At 43.2% G+C, this 21,710-nt stretch overlaps 1 protein-coding gene across 6 annotated transcripts in view; it reads right to left on the minus strand.

The window, feature by feature from the left end:
- Nucleotides 1–1,852: 1,852 nt before the first annotated feature.
- Nucleotides 1,853–21,710, minus strand: part of SCHIP1 (schwannomin interacting protein 1) — a 179,303-nt gene continuing 159,445 nt past the window's right edge. For all 6 annotated transcript variants that reach the window (XM_070374090.1, XM_070374070.1, XM_070374085.1 and 3 more), the window contains 5 exons: nucleotides 13,708–13,825; nucleotides 10,948–11,145; nucleotides 9,900–10,023; nucleotides 7,279–7,372; nucleotides 1,853–2,491 (listed from right to left, as the gene is read on the minus strand). In XM_070374090.1, coding sequence (XP_070230191.1) covers nucleotides 2,440–2,491; nucleotides 7,279–7,372; nucleotides 9,900–10,023; nucleotides 10,948–11,145; nucleotides 13,708–13,825 — 586 coding nt within the window. In that variant the 3' untranslated portion in view covers nucleotides 1,853–2,439. The remainder of the gene's footprint in view (nucleotides 2,492–7,278; nucleotides 7,373–9,899; nucleotides 10,024–10,947; nucleotides 11,146–13,707; nucleotides 13,826–21,710) is intronic.

A 21,710-nucleotide genomic window follows, 5' to 3' on the forward strand; every position in this document is an offset into this window, starting at 1 on the left:
TTTAAAACAAATGAAGATCGTCTTTCTCGGTGGGCCGAGTTTTAGTGTCAGGATTTCAGGTTGCAGATGTGCTGTAGGAGGTTTTCGTCACGCACCTCTCTCACTTGGGCTCAGGCATTTTTGTGGCATTCATCCTTGGTTGGCTTTCCCCCAGAGTTCCAAATTAATAGGAATGTACTTTAATAGATACTAAAAATAATTTAAGAAAAGCTAAAAAGAAGGAAGTTCAAGGCCATGGTTCTTAACATTAGTGTCACAAAGGGAACTTGAATAAATCCTGATGCCCACGCCACATCCTGGACCAATTAAATCAGTGTCTGTGGAGGTGGCATGCAGGTGTCCATGGTTTCTGAAGTTCCCCAGTGACTCCACTGTGCTGCTGAAGATGAGAACCACTGGCAAAGTGACTAATATCCTCACCTAGCTGGAGCAGCAAAGCTCCAGCAGCTATGCCTGGATTTTCAGGGCTGGGGTCACCTCAGGGGAGTGCTGACAGCCAGTGCAGGGCTTTGGGGCTTAGTAGAGACCTTGACGAAGGGAGGACTTGGGGCTCCACCCGCCAGCCCAGTGGTGAGCACTCTGCTCCACTCAACAGTCAACTCTCAAAAACCAAATATAATTATGGGCTGCATTATTTTTTTATTCCAAATGAAAATAATCTGATTGAGGCCCACAAAGAAATGATGAGTGTTTCAATGTAAGATGGCCTATTTTAATAAATAAGAAGGCTCTGAAACCTGGCAACTCTGAATTACTTAATACTTATCAGAATATTTTTAAAAAAGGAAAACGGAAACAGTGGATTAACCTTCTATCTTTGGATTATATCATGGACCTTATAGTGAAAACAGGTGGTCTGTGGGTGGTTCTGGAATGCTGACTGCTCATCTCTGCTTTAGTTTATGATTCTCTAATACCTACATGGACATTCGTTGATGACATTGATTTTCTGAAGTGTGTTAGTCGCTTAGCTGTGTCTGACACTTTGTGACCTTTTGGACTGTAGTCCGCCAGGCTCCTCTGTCCATAAAATTCTCCACGCAAGAATATTGGAGCGAGTAGCCATCTCCTCCTCCAGGGGATCTTCCCAACTCAGGGATCGAACCTGGGTCTCCTGCACTGCAGGCAAATTCTTTACTGTCGGAGCCACTGAAACTTTCTACCTACTGAGGAACACTCTGTAATTGCGTTAGACTTGGCATTTTTCTTCACGTGGCCAAAAGAAGTGATCAAAATGTGAAAAATGGCACCAGTTAGCCTTGGGAAAAGTGTAAATATAGGTGTCTTTTGTTCATGCGGCAAATGCGGTTTGGATGCAGCCATTGGCTCTGACAAGTCCAGCAGCTATTAAATCGTGTGTATGTGTTAGTTGCTTCAGTAGTGTCTGATTCTTTGCGACCCCATGATCTACAGCCCGAGAGGCTCCTCTGTCCACGGGATTCTGCAGGCAAGAACTGGAGAGGGTTGCCATTTCCTTCTCCAGGGGATCTTCCTGACCCAGGGATCACACCCACATCTCTTGTCTCCTGCACTGGCAGGCAGGTTCTTTACCATTGAGCCACAAGTGTTGAAATTACAACTGATAACTTTAAGCAGGGACGAACGTGCTGGCTCTGATGTTGTTGATATTGCCTTCTTTGGACCACACACACACACATACACACTCACACACTCACACTCACACACAGGCTCCCAACACTCCACAATCTTCCTGGCAATTCCCTGCACTGCCTGTTCTCTGGAGCCCTTTGTTTTTCACTGATAAAGGCTTCCCAGTGCGGGATTTCAGTTGAGGAAGAGTGAAGACAGACATATATAGCCAGGGCTTGCTAGTGAGCAAAAAGACATATCCTATGAAACAAAGTTTTAATCTTTATTTTACATATTTATACATAAAACTTTTAAGGAACCCTCTGAATCCAACAGAATGTTAATAGCACATCTAAAAATGAACTTCAGGTAGTCAACATTCACAAAATGTTGAAAACTGATTAAAATATACATATTACGGAGAGCTACAACTTCACTACGAGGCAGGCATGTATTTTTTGACTTGGATAGCACCGTCATTTACAGTTCTTCTTTAAAACTACAGTGAAGAATGACAGCAGTCAATGGTAAAATACTGCTCCAACTCATAATCTCTAAACAAATAAAAATAAAGTTAAAACTACCCTCTTTGATTAACCATGACTTGTGGTGGTGTAAGTACTATACATTTTTTTGTAACAATATTTTATTAAAATGCCTGATATTGAGTGGCACAGTAAAAAAATTAAAATAAATTAAGAAGCAAAGGCCAATCACTGGACGTTAAGCTTCAGACATTATCAATGACTAACACTGATACTTGTTTCTGTGCCACCTTTAGCAACAGCATTTTTACAACCACAGAAGCAAAAGAAGGTCTAGCTTGTCCTCTGGTTGGATGGCTTCTTTTCACTTTGCAGGCATTTTCTCGGCCAGGTGCTTCTGTTGGCTCTCGGCATGTCTGTGGAATGAATAACGCGTTATTTAGCGCTGAGGAGGAAGATCCAAACTACTTTTCCACTGGCAGCTGAAACATCCTCCGTAGTGAAATCACGGGAATCAAGAAACAGTACTCAATTCAAAAAAAGAGAGAAGAAAAAAAAAGAAACAGTACTTAATTGAAATGAATGTGCCTTCTTTTGATTTTTTTTCATGGCCAAGCTGCCTGGCATGCAGGATCTGACCAGGAATTGAACCCGGGCCCCCCCTGCATTGGGAGCACGGTTTTAACCACTGGACCACCAGGGAAGTCCCTAACTTTGGATGGTGATGGATCTTAGATGTCCCACCAGGGACTGAAGCTGTGCCCTCAGCAGTGAAAGGGTGGAGTCCTAACCACTAGACTGCCAGGGAATTCCCTTCAATTTTTACATTCTATGTATGATTCCTTTTATCTAGTAAGTCACTGGATTAGCCTGAGACGTGTAGATGCCATTTTTCTTTGAGAAGAAAAGTGTTGTGTTTAAAAACGAAAAGGGAAAATTAACTAGGATAATTTATTCAGCAAATGTTTAATATGGTCTTCTCTGTGCCAGGCACACTGCTTCTGGTGATGGGGATTTGGTGGTGAGCAGACAATGAACTCTTTGTTCTCAAGGGGCATATATTTCAATGGAAACAGACAAGAAAGGAACGGACAACAAACAAGGAGACAGCAGACAGAAAATAAGTGCTAAGCGAAAAAGTCAGAACAAGCTATTGTGACAGAAAGTTAACTGCACGACTACTTTATCTAAATATGCACAAAGATGCAAATTTAAGTATTAACAAGGCCCCTGTTAATAATACAATAATCCAATATCATTCTTACAAAGGATAGTAATGTCTTTAGAACAAATGATAGGCTTTGGTGGATGCAAAGATTTCCCATATTTGATACTCTTCCTCCCCTCAATTAGTCCTAAGGGCATGATTGTGTCAGTGAGGGTGGGGACAGGGCTGGGTAAACTTTCTTACTCATCAAGTCCTATCATGGCCTGTGAGCCCAAAGGCAGGCCAACCCAGCAGCTGGCCAGTGGAGTTGGAGACAGGGGAATGGCCAAGCTGCTGACATCACTCAAATAGGCACTAACCAAACGTCTTCTGGGAGAGTGGTAGGGTTTGAAGGTTGTAAGAAACAAATGTTTTGAAGGAGGATCTTAGGAAATTAAAAATTGGGCAAGAGAAAAGTTATCTAATGCTGTGCTTTCCAGCTGTAATCAAAGGTTCGGGGGCAATTTCTGTGCACTGCCTTGACTTGGGTAGTCAGTGACATCAAGTGTAACTCACTGGTGTTAATGATGCAGAATGTTTCACATCTATGGCACAGGGAAGAAAACCACAAATATTTTCAGAAAAGGGAAGTGACAGTCATGCCCTTGCCACATGCAGCAGCCCACAAATAATATTCTGATATTCACCGAACACTAAAGGGACTAGGGAAAAAAGATAACAATAGCACTGTATCCCCAAGAAAAATCATGCCTTTTAGCAGATCATCTTTTTTATGTGTGTAGAAGAATCTTGATTATTTTCATAAAGTAGCTCATGGGCCTCACTTGAACAAATTCAGCTCAAGAAATATTTTGATACCCAGTGGCTAAGATTCCATGTAGCTAATTAAATTATGGTTCTTATAGCAGCTTTAAATATGTATCTCTTTGTGTGAGTGTGTTGTGCAAACCTACAACACGAGGTTTTCTGAGAGACAAGGAAAGAACAGATAGGGAATAGCTTCAGAAAATATTGAGAGTTGGGTGTTATTTCTGAGACACATACAAGGGTGAATTTCATTAAAATTTTAGACAAAGGAGGGAAAGAGTTTCAGTTTATAAAACTAAAAGGTTCTCATCAACTATTTATATGAAAGTCTTTAGTAGAATTAATTTCACTCTAGCCCTACAAGAAGGAAATGGCAACCCACTCCAGTGTTCTTGCCTGGAGAATCCCAGGGACGGGGGAGCCTGGTGGGCTGCCATCTATGGGGTCGCACAGAGTCGGACACGATTGACACAACTTAGCAGCAGCAGTAGCAGCAGCAAGCCCTACAAGAACTCCTTTACATCAACAATCACTTTTGAGGACTTACTATGTGTTTGGCAGCCCCTGTCTTAGGCTCTGAGGACTCTGAAATGAGTGAAAATAAACATTGTGTCTGAAGCTGAAGATCTAATACTTTGGCCACCTGATGTGAAGAACCGACTCACTGGAAAAGACCCTGATGCTGGGAAAGATTGAAGGCAGGAGCACAAGGGGGCGACAGAGGATGAGATGGTTGGATGGCATCATGGAGTCAAAGGACATGAGTTTGAGCAAGCTCCGGGAGACAGTAGAGGTCAGGGAAGCCTGGTGTACTGCAGTCTATGGAGTCGCAAAGAGTTGGACATGACATAGCAACTGAACAACAACACAGCCAGGCTGGGAGAGACAGCAAACAAATGTAACACAATATGATTAGGCCCCACTTGGGAGGAATGCTGTGCTGCCAGAAGCACAAAGAGGGTCCTAGGCCAGTCTTGGGGGTTCAGGGAGCACTACTTCAAAGAAGTATCTAAACCTGTGGTTTTCGAATTAGGCTTTCCTGATGACTCCTGTATTGGAGTCATCAGGAAAGCTTTAAAAAACTTCTAATGCACAGAAGTCCCTGTCTCGCAGAGAAGTCCCTGTCTCACAGAATAGTTAAATCAGAACCTCTGGCAGTGAGACCCAGGCATCAATATTTTAAAAGCTCCCCAGGTGATTCCAATGTGCAACTGAAATTGAGAACCATGGACCTGAACTGACACCTGAATGGTAGGAGCTGGACAGGTAAAGGGAGCAGGTGAGCAGGGCTTCCTGGTAGCCATGCTCTCAGTCTCTGGGATCTGGCTGCAACATTCTGGCATGGCCACCTTTGGGGAAGTTGAAGTATATGTAGATTCCACCCCCACCCCCCTGCCCAGCTCCATGAGCAAATTATATTTTTGCAGCCAGAAATGGACATAGGAACTACTCCCCACCTGCTCTTGTTTCAAGGGTTCCTCCAACACCTTTAAATAAGTGACTCCTCTCCTCTAAACCCCATGGTTCTGCCCTCCTGTCTCCCGTGATCATACCATCTGCAGAGTAAACACAGAACACTGCAGACCCAGGTAACAGCTGAGCATTCCGAGGAGAGGGTGGGGCCTCTGAATGTCTTCCTTGCACCAAGGAATGCCAGCACTGCTCTGAGGGACAGAGAAACTGCCCTCTGTTACCACTGGCAAGTCACAGAACTGATGAAAGAGTTTACGTATTTTTCAGAAGGTGCATGTCCTTGTACAGTTTACTACTGATTTCCCATAATCTTTTTTTTTTAATAATTTTATTTATTTATTAGCTGTGCTGGGTCTTTTGTTACTGCATGTGCTTTTCTCTAGTTGTGGGGAGCAGGGGTCACTCTTTAGTTGCCTTGTGTGGGATTCTCACCATGTGGCTTCTCTTATTATGGAGCACGGGCTCTAGGGCACTGGTCTGCAGTAATTGCGGCTCACAGGCTCTAGAGCAGAGGCTCAACAGATGTGGCTCAGCGGCTAAGTTGCTCTAAAGCTCCTGGACCAGGGATTGAACCCCTGTCTCCTGAATTGGCAGGTGGATTTCTTTACCCGTGGGCCACAAGGGAAGCCCCTGATTTCCCATAATCTTAACCCCTATATGCAAAGTTCTTAGCCTAACAAAAAGGGAGGTGTCTTACAATTGCTGGTGCAGTGCCTGAATATATCTGTAGGGGGCAGTAACAATATTTGAGTGGTACCCTATTTCAGATGTAGGCAAACATGCTAAGAAGGTAGGAGAAGACCTTCTGGTTTTTTGTTTGTTTGTTTTTGTTAGGAGCAATGGCAATAACATCCAAAGCATACAAAACAGAGTGCTGCCCATAGGTCTTGAAAAACAAACTTTAAACATAGTTCTGTAGCCTTTATTTTGCTACCTGAGCTATTTTTATAACATTGCATTTGGGAAAATATTTTACGCAGTGTCTCACACAGAGAAGAGGTCCCTGTGGTTGAATGCTGAGAGCACTGTCACTACATATGTTGCCAAGCTTCCCTTGGATAGTTCTGGATCACATGGTTAATTCCTTATGTTATTGTGACAAGCAGTTTTCTTTCTTTCTTTGGGAGCCTCTACTCTCTGAATACCATTTCTGGGATTAATAGTAATTGTTGCCTTGCGGCTTAAAGACTTCCTATAAACTGACTCAGAAAAGGTGTCATAAGACTGTAGGAATGCTCACAGTTTTTTAATGCACTTCACATACTTATTGTGAGAGGCGTTTCCACAAAGAAAATGACAAAGAAATGCAAGATCTTGACCAGCATTAGTCTAGTTTCCCTATTCCCCAGGGAAGGAGGCATTCTTCACCTCTTTACAGAGAGGGGGCCTGGAGCCAGGCTCAGCTAGAAACCCAAGTCTTGGAGTCTCCCCATGGTGAGAGCAATCTGGTGGTACTGGTGCTGTGGAAAGATGCCAGGGTCCTTGCCTTCTGGGCATGGCAGATGTCATCAGGAGTTGGGTCAGATAACAGCAAGTGCCACTTGGGGGCACCCACCATGTGCTGGAAACATGCCAGCATGGAAGGGCTTAGGGACAACTCCCCAGGGGATCTTCCCGACCCAGGGATCAAACCCTCATCTCCCGTGCTGGTAGGCAGTTTCTTTACCACTAGCACCACCTCACTCCTGCCTTAATTCTTAAGCTTCTAATCATCCCGGGCTTCTTTCCTTTTGGGAAGGGTGAGGCCCCACTGACCTGGTCAAGTCCTCGATGTCCACCAGCATGGCGTCCTGCTCCGTGTGCAGCTCATCTCGGATAAGGAGCAGCTGGACCAGCTCTTCATTCAAGCCTGGGGCAAAGGAAGGAGAGCAATAGAAATAGATAAAGCTGCAACAAAGTCAGGATATGAAACTACGTATGGACCACTGTATGTGTACCATATACACACACACATATATACAAACAGCTAAACACAGGAAGAAAGTATTTTTGCTGAAATGTTAGGGTTCTCATTAGTTTCTCAGAAGCTCAGGAGAAGTCACCCATTTGAGAGTACTAGTTTGCCTACTTACAGAAGTGTTGGAAGAAAAGGAGTATGAAGTAAATCCAGTTACATTCACATTAAAGTGGGAAAAGAAGTGGTTAGCTGTTAGGAAAGTAGCTCGTTAGAAGAAGCGGGGTTTTATTTTGAAGATACGTGAGTGTAAAAGTCTGGGGCACGTTGAGTTTTCCACTGTTCATCTTCAGGGGGCTCCAGCCACACTGAGAGCTGGAGGGGCCGCCACACCTGACGGGCACCACATAAGATGCCCAGCTGGAGAGGGAGGGGCCCGAGGATGCTCCAAGGTTACCTGGGGCCACAAGGAGGAGCAGCTCAACGTGCAGGCTGTTCGAAGAAAGAGTAATATCTAAAGATGTGGGAGAATGAAATACGAAGGACCTGAAGAAATAACCCCTGGTCTCCAGACAACAGGTGCTGAGGAAAAGACTCCTTAGGATTTATACTGGGAATAAAATAGATGGAAACATGGCTAGTCTTCCTGAAATCTGTGCACTGGGTTAATCTGGCTTCTGCCATTGGAAAATATAAACAAGCCCGGGGCTGCTTCTTGCTTTTTCCCCTCATACTGACTTAGAACAAAAGCTTCTGGGTCTGAACACATGCACATGTGGGGAGAGCATTCATTTGGCAAGAGCTCTAGGCCCAGCAACAAAAGAAAGGAAGAGGGTACTCAGCAAGGTCCTCCGTGAAAACGCTGGATTCAGACCTGAAATGATGCATTTACCTGCCTTTAGTTCAGATTTGTTTCCAATTTTAAAAAGGAGGAAAAAAAATCATACAAAGAAATCTAAAACTTCCTGTACTCCTGAAAAGGACTAGCTGGCAATGTTATTATTTAAAAGTCTAAGGAAGCTATTTCGATGGTAAGAGATCAGAAAGCCTTTTAAATCCTTGAAAGAAAAATACTCCTAGTAATTTATTCTCAATGAAAATGAAAATGTAGTAGAACTTCAAAAAAAATCCTATGAATCTATGGTTTCCTAATTAAAATGTGAATCTTTTCTTTTGATTTTAAAATACTGAAGGTATTGGGTTAAGAAGTTAAGACTCTGTGCTTGCACTGCTGTGGCTGTGAGTGATCCCTCGGGGAACTAAGATCCCTCATGCTGCCTGGTGTGATTGCCCCACCTCCCCAAAATACTGAAGGTATTAAATTGCCACTGCGCATTTTATTTTTCTAGTGAGTTCTTAGGGCAGCTTTCTATACTGGCATAGTGCATGGAATGTCTTTTCTATTATGAAGTTTAAAATTTTTTATTATGGACATTTTCAAAGTGATACAAAAGCAAAGAGACTTGTTTAATGAATCCCCTTGCCCTATGCATCCAATCAGCTTCAAAAATAATCAGCTCCTGGCCAGTTGTAACTGACCTTTCTCCCCTTCTCCAGTGAGGTCATTTTAAAGTGAGTTTCAGACATCCTATTGTTTCATACATAAATGCTTCAGTATGCATCTCTAAAGACAGGGCTTTTTAAAAAAATTAACATAACCATAATGCCTTTATTGTACCTGAATAAGTCAATACATCTTTAATAAAACATTTAGTCAGTGTTCAAATTTCCCCACTTGGTTCCCAAATGCTTTTTTATAGTTGGTTTGCATTGGGTTGGCATGTCTTTTAGGTGGTTTTAATCTATCAGCAATGGACTTTATGGACTCATTTGTTTCAAGGCTGGAGTGCTCGAGAGTTCATCTGGACTCAGCAAGATGCCCCAGTGATTGAGCTCTCTCTGTTACTGGCCCAGCACGTGCTCTTCTCTGCACAACCAGCTGAGTGAATGCCACTCACTCACCACAACTCCCAGCACATTTCCGGTAGAGGTCCTTCTTTACTCTGGGGGTAAAAGGCCCACTCCTTCTCACCCTATAATTTTCACCTATCAGTCCTATACACTTTCCACCTGAAGTCCCACAACATAAGCTGTTTTGGATCTGATGAGCTAAAATAAATGTACATACAAATAAAGCTGAGCATATAATTGTATTCGTATAATACATATACAAATATATATAAATATAATAAAAGACCTGGACCTACTAAATTGTATTCTACAAACAGGTGTTGTAAGCCAACTATATGCCAGGCACTGTGCTAAAAGCTGGGGATTTCAGATGAATAAAAAGGACCCTTAATCTCTGTGAATCTTGAAAAAGTCTTAAAGTTTCTCAACATTTTATAGTCACAAATCAAAGGAAAAAAGAGAGCGTCGATTCTCTTCCTTTCCTTGCAAGGGCAAAGAGGGCCCCAAGGAAACGTGATATCCCATGATATTTAACAATCATATCCCATTTGCCAGAGTGTCTCACACTTACTTTCTATCTGGGAATGGAGATCATTGACTATCACTTGTAGCTGCCCAAGAGTCATGTCTCTCAGGTCAGTGGGCTTTAAACTTCTTTTCATCAAGCATTCACTTATATGAGGCAAGTGTGGCAGCTGAAGACACAAAGGGAAGAAACAGATGAGAGCAGAGCAGTAAGCACACTGAATACAGGACCGAGTTTTCTCCTAAAAAACCCACCTTCATTCACCCACTTCAGGGTCCTCACTGAAAAGCTTTCCCTGTCTGACTTTTCCAATGCAAGGCCCTCCATTCACACATCACACATTCTCAAATGTTATCAGCATCATAATGGGACACTACTCAAATCAAATGCCTTTGGAATGGTCTACAACTTAGAGTCAATAATTAGATCCACAAATGAATTACCAGGGAGCTCAAGCAGTATCAGTTACATAGATTAAATTATTATGATCCATTATTTATTAATTTATAGCATGCTACAAGCACTGTGCCAAGTGCTTTGAACACTTTTTCCACTGAATTCTCACAATCATGCTCTGACACAGGTGTTATTATTATCCCCATTTTGCAGATGAGAAAACTGAGACTTGCCCAGAGCCCCACAGTAGATGGATGGCAGGGCTCGTCTTAAGCTCCAAAGGTCAGGACCTTTGTCCACTCTATCATACTGTCTTCACTAAACAGTAGGAACAAAGAGTTAAAGCAATAGTGAGTTTGCCACAGCAATGGGTTCTTAAACTGAGACTGCTTTAAAGGAATTAAAATATTCTCACAACAGCTAATACTGCCCCGAAAACAGAGTAGATATGAATGGGGAGCAAAGTTTACGTTTGTGAAATCTGTAGCTTATGCATCCTTCTGTGATACAGTAGGAAGGAAAAAGAAACAGACTTAAATATTTCTCAATGACGTTTTACACAGTGCCTTCTAGAAACCCAAGTTTGCATAACTCTGGGAAAGGACTGAGACAGCCTCAACCTTTTGCAGCCAACACTCGCCAGCCAACCACGGCATGCAAGCCCCCAGTCAGTTGCGTTTCAGCGCTTGCTGCTTACGAGATCAGCGACGGGAGACTTTTTCCTATTCTGTTTTTCCACTTCTACTTGCATTTTGGCCATTGGTTTGGCCATGGCAAGGGCCATTTTGGCTTCGGCTTGCAATTTCTTTTGCCTTGTGAGGAAATCCATGTCATCCAGGGATTCGGATTCTTCTTCAGTAGTGTCTCTATCTGAATAGGAAGAGCTCTGTTTGCTCTGCGAAGGGAAAAAAAGCAGCACCTGAGCTTTGTGTGCTGGGTACCACCTTTGGAGATGGACTATAGCCTTCCCTGAGCCCTCTCTCAGAGCGGCCAAGAGTCCGCTCCATCAACACAACTCAACTCTTGATTTGATCTGTACCAATCACAAATAACTTTTATTGAATGATTATTTATTTACCATTAGCATTTAATGGGTCAGGAGATTCCCCTGGAGGACAGCATGGCAACCCACTCCAGTATGCTTGCCTGGAGAATCCCATGAACAGAGGAGCCTGGAGGGGTACAGTCCAGGGGGTCAAAAAGAGTTGGACAGGACGGAAACAGCTTAGCACACAGCATTTAATGGAAACAATGTGCTAGCATTGTTCTAAGTTCTTTGCATATTATTTTTTTGCATTTATTTATTTGCTACTTTATATTTAATAATTGTATTTCAATATAATTGGAGAAGGCAATGGCAACCCACTCCAGTACTCTTGCCTGGAAAATCCCATGGATGGAGGAGCCTGGTGGGCTGCAGTCCATGGGGTAGCTGGGAGTCCTACACGACGAGCAACTTCACTTTCACTTTTCATTTTCATGCACTGGAGAAGGAAATGGCAACCCACTCCAGTGTTCTTGCCTGGAGAATCCCAGGGACGGGGGAGCCTGGTGGGCTGCCGTCTCTGGGGTCGCACAGAGTTGGACACGACGGAAGCGACTTAGCAGCAGTAGCAGTAGCAGCAATATAATTATTTTTTAACTTTTAAACTAATTTTTATTGGCATATAGTTCCTTTACAATGTGGTATTAATTTTTGCTGTACAGCAAAGTGAATCAGTTATATGTATGTGTGTGTGTGTATATATATATATATATACACATACACTCCTCTTTTTTAGCAAGTAACATTTTCAAAGGTAGTTTATCTCCGTAGTATCAATAAAAGGCTGATTTTAGCATAAAAAGTAACATAATTAATAATAGGGAAAATATATATTTATAACAAACTTGAGACTTTTCTTTCTTACTCTCAAAACTTTCTTGAAGTGAACAGACTACAGCAAAATATTTCACCCAGAGCTAAGGTGGTGTGTTACTCCCCAAGTGGACAGGATCTCAGCTATCCAAAGAAGTTCTCATGTGGCACTGTACTTAACAACTAACACAGTTTCCTGTTAGTTGGTCTTCGATAAGAAAGGTGCTGGATAGAGCTCCCAGAGAGTAAAGAAATTCAGGAACAAGCACTCAGGATCATCAAGCCATCTTTTATATAAGTGTGCAAGGAAAAGTGTTGTTTAGTTGCTAAGTCGAGTCCCACTCGTTGCGACACCATGGGCTGTAGCCCGCCAGTCTTCTCCATCCATGGGCAAGAATACTGGAGTGGGTTGTCATTTCCTTCTCCAGGGGATCTTCCCGACCCAGACATCTGACCTTTGTCTCCAGCTTGGCAAGCGGACCCTTTACCGCTGAGCCACCAGGGAAACCCCGCAAGGAAAAGTAAGCAATGCTTAACCCACATTATCTTTCGGGTTTCTCTGAGTGGTATTTTAAAATGTGTCCACTGCTAGTCTATGCTCATATTTCTAAGACCAGTGGGGAAGGAATGGTATCTAGCACATTTTCTATTTTTTTATTTACCGCATTAAATTAACTTTTATTGGCATATAGTTGCTTTACAATATTGTGTTAGTTTCTGCCCTATAGCAAAGTGAATCAACGATATGTTTACATATATCCCCTCTTTTTTGGATTTCCTTTCCATTTAGGTCACCATAGAGCACTGAGTAAAGTTCCTTGTGCTGTACAGTAGGTTCTCATTAGTTATCTACTTTACAGCTAGTAGTGTATATATATCAATCCCAATCTCCCAATTCATCACCCCCTTTCTCCTTTCCCCTCCAGCATCCAGATGTTCTCTACATCTGTGTCTCTACTTCTGTGTTGCAATAAGATAATCTATACCATTTTTCTAGATTCCACATTATGTGTTAATAATATAACAAATGATATTTGTTTTTCTCTTTCTGACTAATTCAGTCTTATGACAGTCTCTAGGTCTATCCAGGTCTCTGCAAATGGCACCATTTCATTCCTTTTTATAGCATATTTTCTTTTATAATTTTTAGGGCCTATGTGATTTTCTTGATGATTTAATACGAAAGTAGTTGCTAACTTTAACAGAACTTAAGTATCCTCAGATCACAGTTTTAAGTTTTCAATCACTCAAATTTTAGGAGCATCTCATGTTAAGAAGGGCTTCCCCAATGGCTCAGGCAATAAAGAATCTCCTGCAGTGCAGGAGACAGGAAGATCCCCTGGAGAAAGGAATGGCTTCCCACTCTTGTATTCTCGTCTGGAAAATTCCATGGACAGAGGAGCCTGGTAGACTACATACAGTCCATGGGGTTGCAAGAATCAGACACGAATGAGTGACTTTCACACTTCACATGTTAAGAAATGTCATGAGACATCTGTTTTTAAATCTCTGCAATGTTTGTTCCTGATCAACAATAGAAAAGAAGCTAAGTGACCAGGAAAGCACACTCTGAACCTCAGTGGCAGCTTGGAGACTCACCATGGGAGACAAGGGGGTGTCCAGGCTGGTTTCAGTCTTGCTGTCATCAGCATCGCTGTCCTTATCACTGCCGCTATCGTTGACAAAGCAAATCTGCAGGTTCATCCCACTCTGCAGGCTGGGCAGAAGCAAACAGAACACTAATTCCACTCAGCTATTTGTTATCCGGCAGCATCCAAAAACAGTCTGGTTTTGCTAGAGAAAGCAGTTTAATGTGTTCTTCACAGGGAGCAGTGAGTGATCAATATTATGCCCAATTCATAAATGGTAACTTTTACTAGAGGATAAGAAAGATACATTGATAAACAGTAAGGTGATAACTTTTAACTCCTATTGTAGTAGCTTTTTTCCACACAGAAATTCATTGTTGTTTGAAAACTAATTTCAAGCCACATTATAGCACCCAGCACAATACCAAACACATAGTCGGTACACGATAAAAATGTGTTGAGACACTGAGTTTACATTTTTGTCGATGAAGATGAATGGATCCTCAGCCAAACAGGGCTGCCTGGTGTCATCTAATGTCCTGCCCCATGGGGACAATCCAAAGATGCTCATTAAACCCAGCATCCCAGGGCCAGAGCTCTCAGAAAAAAAGACTTTTTTTTTTGCCTCAAATAGAAAAAGATCAGCTATCAGACAAGTTGATCTTTGCATCTCTCACTGTGAGAATAATGCCAGAGCTGATTAGGCGTTAGGAAAATTTTATTTGAGGCAGTTGCCAAAAATCAACTGAGGGAGCTCATTTATGTCATTAAGGCAAAAAAAAACACACCAGAGGTTCACCCTAGAGAAACTTTAGGAAACTTCCAACCTAGTTATAAAGGCACAACGTTGGAACACAGCAAGGCTCTGTAGACCACCTGGCGCCCTGAGCCTCAGAGGCAGAGATGTCTTGGGAGTTCATTATGTTTGTGGCGAATCCGGGAAGCTCCAGGAGGGATGTTTCTGGAAATGTGGTCACAAAGGGCCGCCAGGCTGTGTATCTGCCACACACACAGCCAGGCTGAGGATCCAACTCTGTGTCCTAATGCTCATTTGAAGGCCAACACGTTTCATGACTTTAACAACAAAGAGTTTTTCAAGAAGCACTTTTTATTTTCTATTTGAGGCAAAAAGAAGCATCCGTAGTGTCTCCAGCCTGTGTGTAAGCTTTGAGAAAGAAAAAGCAGAAAGAAACTCCTTAAGCAGCAGGGGTCCTAAGGAGGGTAGTGTAAGCCAGGTTTAGAACAGTGGACGCTGAATCTGCTCTGGCATTACTGTCACAGTGAGAGACGCAAAGATCAACTCGTCTGATAGCTGAAATTTGCATTTTTAAAAAATTCCAGTGGGTAGGGATGCTCTGTACAAAATGCTCAGATGACTCACTGAAAGCACTGGTTTGATTGAAAACAATGCAGAAGTCAGAAAAAGTACTGATTTAACACAGGCACCACTGTTACGTGTATGTACTGCCCCCTGTTGTTAACTTCTGTGATTACTGAGAGTCCCAATTTATTTCCCCAGGAAGGAAATGCAGCCTTTCTCTCAGTAGGTCCAATTCTGTTGCTCCCCACCCTCCTGTGCAGGCCAGCAGAGTCAGGCCCAGGGCTGGCTGCAGAAGGTGACAGGTTCTTCTGTGATCAGCTGAGGGTGCTTGGAATCAGCAGGACTTAGGTTCGAATTCTCACTTCATTCCCTAAGCACAATACTCAATCTGTATCCTCATCTGTAAAACAGGGTGTCTAATTTAGTACTTTGTAAGAAGGAAGCTCCAATACTTTGGCCACCTGATGCAAAGGGCTGACTCATTGGAAAAGACTGTGATGCTGGGAAAGATTGAAGGCAAGAGGAGAAGGGGATGACAGAGGACGAGATGGTTGGATGGCATCACCGACTCAAATGGACATGCGTTGGTGGACTCAGTGGATTAAATGGACACAATGAACAAACTCCAAGAGATAGTGAAGCACAGGGAATCCTGGTGTGCTGCAGTCCATGGGGTCGCAGAGGGTTGGACGTAACCAAGCGACAGAAAGACTGAAGGTGGGAGAAGGGGACCACAGAGGATGAGATGGTTGGATGGCACCACCGACTCAATCCACACGAGTGAGTAAACTCCAGGAGTTGGTGATGGACAGGGAGGCCTGGCGTGCTGCAGTCCACGGGGTCACAAAGAGTTGGACACGACTGAGTGACTGAACTGAACTGAGTGACAGAACAACAAAGAAAGATGAGAGGATTTAGCTCAGAGCTGGCATAGGACAGGTGGTTTTTACGCGTTCATCATCCTCCTCTCTACTTTCTGAAAGCCTACACAAAGGAACACAGGATTTTTTTTTTATACATACACAGATGCTTTACTAGTATATTATGCATGTTATAAATAGGTTACTATATACATTTTTGAATGATAAAATTATTTCATATGAATGGAACAGGATTTTAAAGGTGATGTGACTTTGTAAAGAGACCCTTGAAGTCAGGTACTTGAACACCTGGCCTGTCACAGCAATTCCTGATGCACAACTGACTCTCTGAGAGCGTCCTGAGCTGACTTGAACTGTTAGGCAGCTTGAACATTTATTGAGATGGAACTTGTCTCCTTTCAATTTTCTTCCATTAGAATATTTTTTTCTGGAGTAATCTAATATGTTCAGGTTACCCTTTGATCCCATATAAATGAAGCTTTAAAATTCATTGTTTGTAGTTGGTAAAAAATTTTTTTAAAAGTCAACCATTTTTAACAATAAAACTCAAGATCCATGGATTGGACAATAGTGGGAAATAAAAGTGCAAATTAAAAACAGACATATTTTAAAATAAAGACATTTCAAATTAAACCTAATTTGAATCTAGAATTATATCAGTTCAGTTCAGTCACTCAGTCGTGTCCGACTCTCTGTGACCCCATGAATCCAGCACGCCAGGCCTCCCTGTCCATCACCAACTCCCAGAGTTTACTCAAACTCATGTGCATCGAGTCGGTGATGCCATCCAGCCATCTCATCCTCTGTCATCCCCTTCTCCTCCTGCCCCTAATCCCTCCCAGCATCAGAGTCTTTTCCAGTGAGTCAACTCTTTGCATGAGGTGGCCAAAGTACTGGAGTTTCAGCTTTAGCATCATTCCTTCCAAAGAATACCTAGGACCGATCTCCTTTAGAATTATATAGTATTTCCTATTTCTAGAATAAAGTCTTGAAGAGTAGATGATACTACATAAACAGATTATAAACACACAAAATTACCTATAATACCATTGCAAAATAAAGTTTAAAACATCCAAAGAAATATATTTCATTCTGAAGAAAGCTTGATCATAAATTCTGATGTTTTGCCCCCAAACTGACCTTTGTGCTAAGGACCTTAGACCTAAATCAACCATCCCACACAGGGTTTCTAACTCAGGAAAGGCAAAGGAAAAAAAAAAAGGGAAGGATTTAGTAGTTGGAGCAAAATGAAAAAAAAACACCTCAGGTAGAAATTCAGAAAATCGCCTTAGTAACACATTATCACCGTGGGAAGCCGTGCAGACCTTCTTACAGGGCGAGCCTTATAATTCCTTGTAGCGGTAATCATCAAGAATGTTACTCTCAGGAAAAGGAAATTATATGACACAGCAGCTAATAGTTCAGCAGGGATTTTAGTAAAGACATCTTAAAACAGACTCAGGTTTCAAGGAGGATTTGTTTGCCTTTAGCCTTTAAGCGGGTTTAAGATGAAGGCGGCTTTTAGGAAGACTCGACCACAGCTCCAAGCAGCGGCCGGGCTGTAGGGTGAGTGGGCTCCCCTGGTGCTGCTCAGGGTCTCTGTGCTGCAGGGTCGGGGACCATGACCCCTGTTCGGGGCCCCTTCCCACCCTGGGGAGGCATGGCCGCCCTGAGGCTCTTCCTCTGGCCGCCTGGAGCCCAGGCCTCTGTCCTTCCCACTACTGTGGGGCCTCACTCACAACAAGGCTACACAGTCTTGGGAAATTCCAGCAGTTGGGGGGCTAATTTGTCTGGATCTCTCCAGCACAGTCTGAGGTGAAAACAAAACACCGTCCTCTTCTTGTTAATTAGTGTATAATTGAAAGCATCCAATTCAAGGTTACTTGATGTTTGGAGTGGCGCTTGGCAGACTGCTACGTGCAAAAGGCTGCTTGACATGTGTCTTGCCTTGGATTTGATTTCTGGAAGGTCTGTGTCCTGGTCACCCCAGGAACTGCTCCTCCTTATGCCACGAACAACCATACTGTTGGTCCAGGGTTACTGACAGGGAGCCAAGCGCCTGAGAAGGGGCTGTCCTAGATGAAGAAGGCCCAGAAATGCAAAGAGATAAAAAGACCAAGTGTGTCTTCTGGACGTCCCTGGGAGTTCATGTGGCTTTTTGAGTTCCTATCACCCAGAATTAGGAAGGCATTTAGTTGAGAGGCTGTTCAGCCTCAGTGTCCTCTTGGCATTCATAGTGAGGGAAGCTGTTACTTGGGGCTTCCTGGGTGGCTCAATCGTAAAGAATCTGCCTGTAATTCAGGAGACTCAGGTTCGATTCCTGAGTTGGGAAGATTCTCTGGAGGAGGGCATGGCAACCCACTCCAGTATTCTGTCCTGGAGAATCCCTATGGTCAGAGGAGCCTGGCGGGCTATAGTCCATGGGGCTGCAAAGAGTTGAACACGACTGAGTGACTAAGCACAGCATAGCATTTACATATATAGGGTTTCCCAGGTGGCTAAGTGGAAAGAATTCCCCTGTAGTGCATGAGACCTGGGTTCAATCCCTGGGTCAGGAAGATCCCCTGGAGGAGGGCATGGCAACCCACTCCAGTATTCTTGCCTGGAGAATCCCATGGACGGAGGAGCCTGGCGGGCTACAGTCCATAGGGTCGCAAAGACTTGGACATGACTGAAGTGACTAAGCAGCAGCAAACTGTTACTTAGAAAATGTTTGCACTGATTTCTCATTACCATCACCAGACATATTATGAAAAAACACACAGAATTGAGAGAATGATGGAGTAGCAAAGATCTTACCTCCTAAGAAACCTAGCTACCTGGTGATAACATTTGGTAGAAAGATAATACTTTTTTTCCCTTCACAATACAAGGAAAAGACCAGTTTACTCCCTGGAAGAAGTGATGGCTGGTCCTAAAGTTTGCTGTGACTTCTACTGGGGGCAGCAGCATTGGAAACCCAGCCTTTGTCCTGGCCTTGGGTTTCGATGACCGAGAGTGGCCTGATGTGATGGCCAGCTCCAAAACCCAGAATTAATTTGGTGTGTCTCAATTTTAGAAACAGGAATCTCCAGCACCAGCTGAAACTTCCCACATTCACACAGAAATGTTTAAGATTCTTTGGTTCTATACCCTACACCACACGTTGGTTAACTTCACCTGGACAGTTGCATTAAATGTGAGTTTAAAAGTATGTTCACTACTTTCTTGCCCTGGGTTGAACAACCATCTGTGGATTACGGGCAAGGCGTGCTCAGTCGCTCAGTCATGTCCAACTCTTTGCGACCCTATGGACTGCAGCCCGCCAGGCTCCTCTGTCCATGAGATCTTCCAGGCAAGAATACTGCAGTGGGTTGCCATTTCCCTCTCCAGGAATGGGCAAGACAGGGGTTACTTAAAGAACTCAGATATCTTGCCCCTGATCTGTAACAGCCTGATTGTTAAAATGTCACAATTCTTCTCTTCCCTCTGTCTGCTCCCTCTGTAATAAGATTGTGGCTTCTCCATCCAGAGGTAGAGTCTATCTCCTGATCCCTGGGATGCCCTCCTGATCTGCCATGGCCAAAAGAGTGCAGAGGAAGTGATGGCGTTAGAGTTCTGAGTCTCCCCCTGCAGGGAAGCTGCCAATGCCCAGGTCCGGCTCGGCCTGCTGGCAGAAGACAGGCTTTGTGGCACAGAGCTCAAGTGGCAATTGTCCCAGCTGAGGCCCCAGGCACCTGAGAGAGCTGTGAAGAGCAGTAGAGCACCTTGCCAACCCATAACTGACCACAGACCAGGAGGAAGCCCCATGTGAACCCAGGTCTGACCAGCAGTAGAAATCAATGCTTATCATCTGATGCCACTGATGTGGGTGGGTTTTTTATTATATATCATCACTGTGGCAGCAGATAACTGGTGAAAGGTTACAAAGCAAGACTACAGGCTGTACCTCCAGTGGCCTTTCCCCCATACTGCACTTAATCTCAGGTGTGGATTTATCAAGTCTTGCCTGTGATGGCAATATAACTTTAAGCGCATATACCTCCTGTTGTTGTTTTTTGTTTAGTTACTAAATCGTGTCCGACTCTTTTGTGACCCCATTGTCTGCAGCCCACCATGCTCCTCTATCCATGAGATTTCCCAAGCACGAATACTGGAGCAGGTTGTCATTCCCTTCTCCAGGGAGCTTCCTGACCCAGGGAGCAAACCCGAGTCTCCTGCATTGGCATGCAGATTCTTTATGGCTGAGCCACCAGGGAAGCCCATGTATTAATCCTGTAGTTGCCTATAATTTCAAGGCAACTGTATGGTTTCCTTAAGAAACAGAGTAAAAGGGAACTTGAAAACGCCTAGGCATTTCAAACATGCATTGCTATCTTCTGTCCAAAATCACTGTGGTTTTGAGAGCCTCTGGCTCTGCTGTTACTCATTACTCAGTATTCCCAACTAGTCTGTGGCTGGGATGTTAAAATATACCTTTATTTATTTTAATGGATCTTTGATGCATTATTCAAAGGCTTTCTACATAAAGTTTTTCTATATGTGCTGTTTTATGAGAATTTCAAAGGAGATGGAATATAAAATGTATGCTGTAATTAACCAAGGGTAGCTGTAAACACATTTCATTTTTCTAAGAATTTGTCATGAAGAAGGAATGTGGGAACACCTGAGGTCTGGGTAAGTTCTAGATACATGGGGTGTATGATGGTGTCTATATAGGATGCACTGAGGTGGGTTCAAATGAAGCGCTGCTGGGGACTTCCCTGGAGGTCCAGTGGTTAAGACTCAGAACTTCCACTGCAGATGGCATGGGTTTGATCTCTGGTCTGGGAGCTTGATGCTTTTGAACTGTGGTGTTGGAGAAGACTCTTGAGAGTCCCTTAGACAGCAAGGAGATCCAACCAGTCCGTCCTAAAGGAAATCAGTCCTGAATATTCATTGGAAGGACGGATGCTGAAACTCCAATACTTTGGCCACCTGATTCGAAGAACTGATTCATTTGAAAAGACCCTAATGCTGGGAAAGATTGAGGGCAGGAGGAGAAGGGGGATGACAGAGGATGAGATGGTTGGATGGCATCACTGACTCGATGGACATGAGTTTGAGCAAGTTCCAGGAGTTGGTGATGGACAGGGAAGCCTGGTGTGCTGCAGTCCATGGTTTTGCAAAGAGTTGGACAGGACTGAGCGACTGAACTGAGAACTAGCATTCTGCATGCCATGCAGCATGACCAAAAAAACAGAAAAAAATTGTGAAACACCTTTCCCATTTCCCAAACCTTGCTCTTCACTCTTCTTTTCCCTACTGACTGTTTCATATTGACATTTACCATGAGATTTACAGAATTACTATTCAGAAAAGGAAAGGCAAAGTTTCTGTTTCCCAATGTTTGTTATTGTGAAAATATACTATTTCTTATTTTACTTTAGTGGGACTGTGTTAACTTCCTTTTGCTAAAGACTGTGTAATGCATGGGGTGATCATTTGACTTTTAAGAAATTTAAAAATTTTAAATTGAAGTATAGTTGCTGTACAATATTATATGATACAGGTGTACAATATAGTGATTCACAATTTTTAAAGGTTATACTCCTCTTACAGTTACTATAAAAATATTGGCTCTATTTCCCGTCGTGTACTACATCCTTGTAGCTTATTTTACACCTAATAGTTTGTATTTCTTACTCCCCTCCCCCTCGATGCTTCTCCCTCTTCCCCCTCCCCACAGCCATCTCTCCGAGGTGCCCAATGTGGTAATCACTAGTTTGTTCTCTATAACTGTGAGTCTGTTTCGTTTTTGTCATATTCACTAGTTTGCTGTATTTGGTAAGA

The sequence above is a fragment of the Bos mutus genome, chromosome 1 (assembly GCF_027580195.1).
Source record: "Bos mutus isolate GX-2022 chromosome 1, NWIPB_WYAK_1.1, whole genome shotgun sequence".
Taxonomy (NCBI): domain Eukaryota; kingdom Metazoa; phylum Chordata; class Mammalia; order Artiodactyla; family Bovidae; genus Bos; species Bos mutus.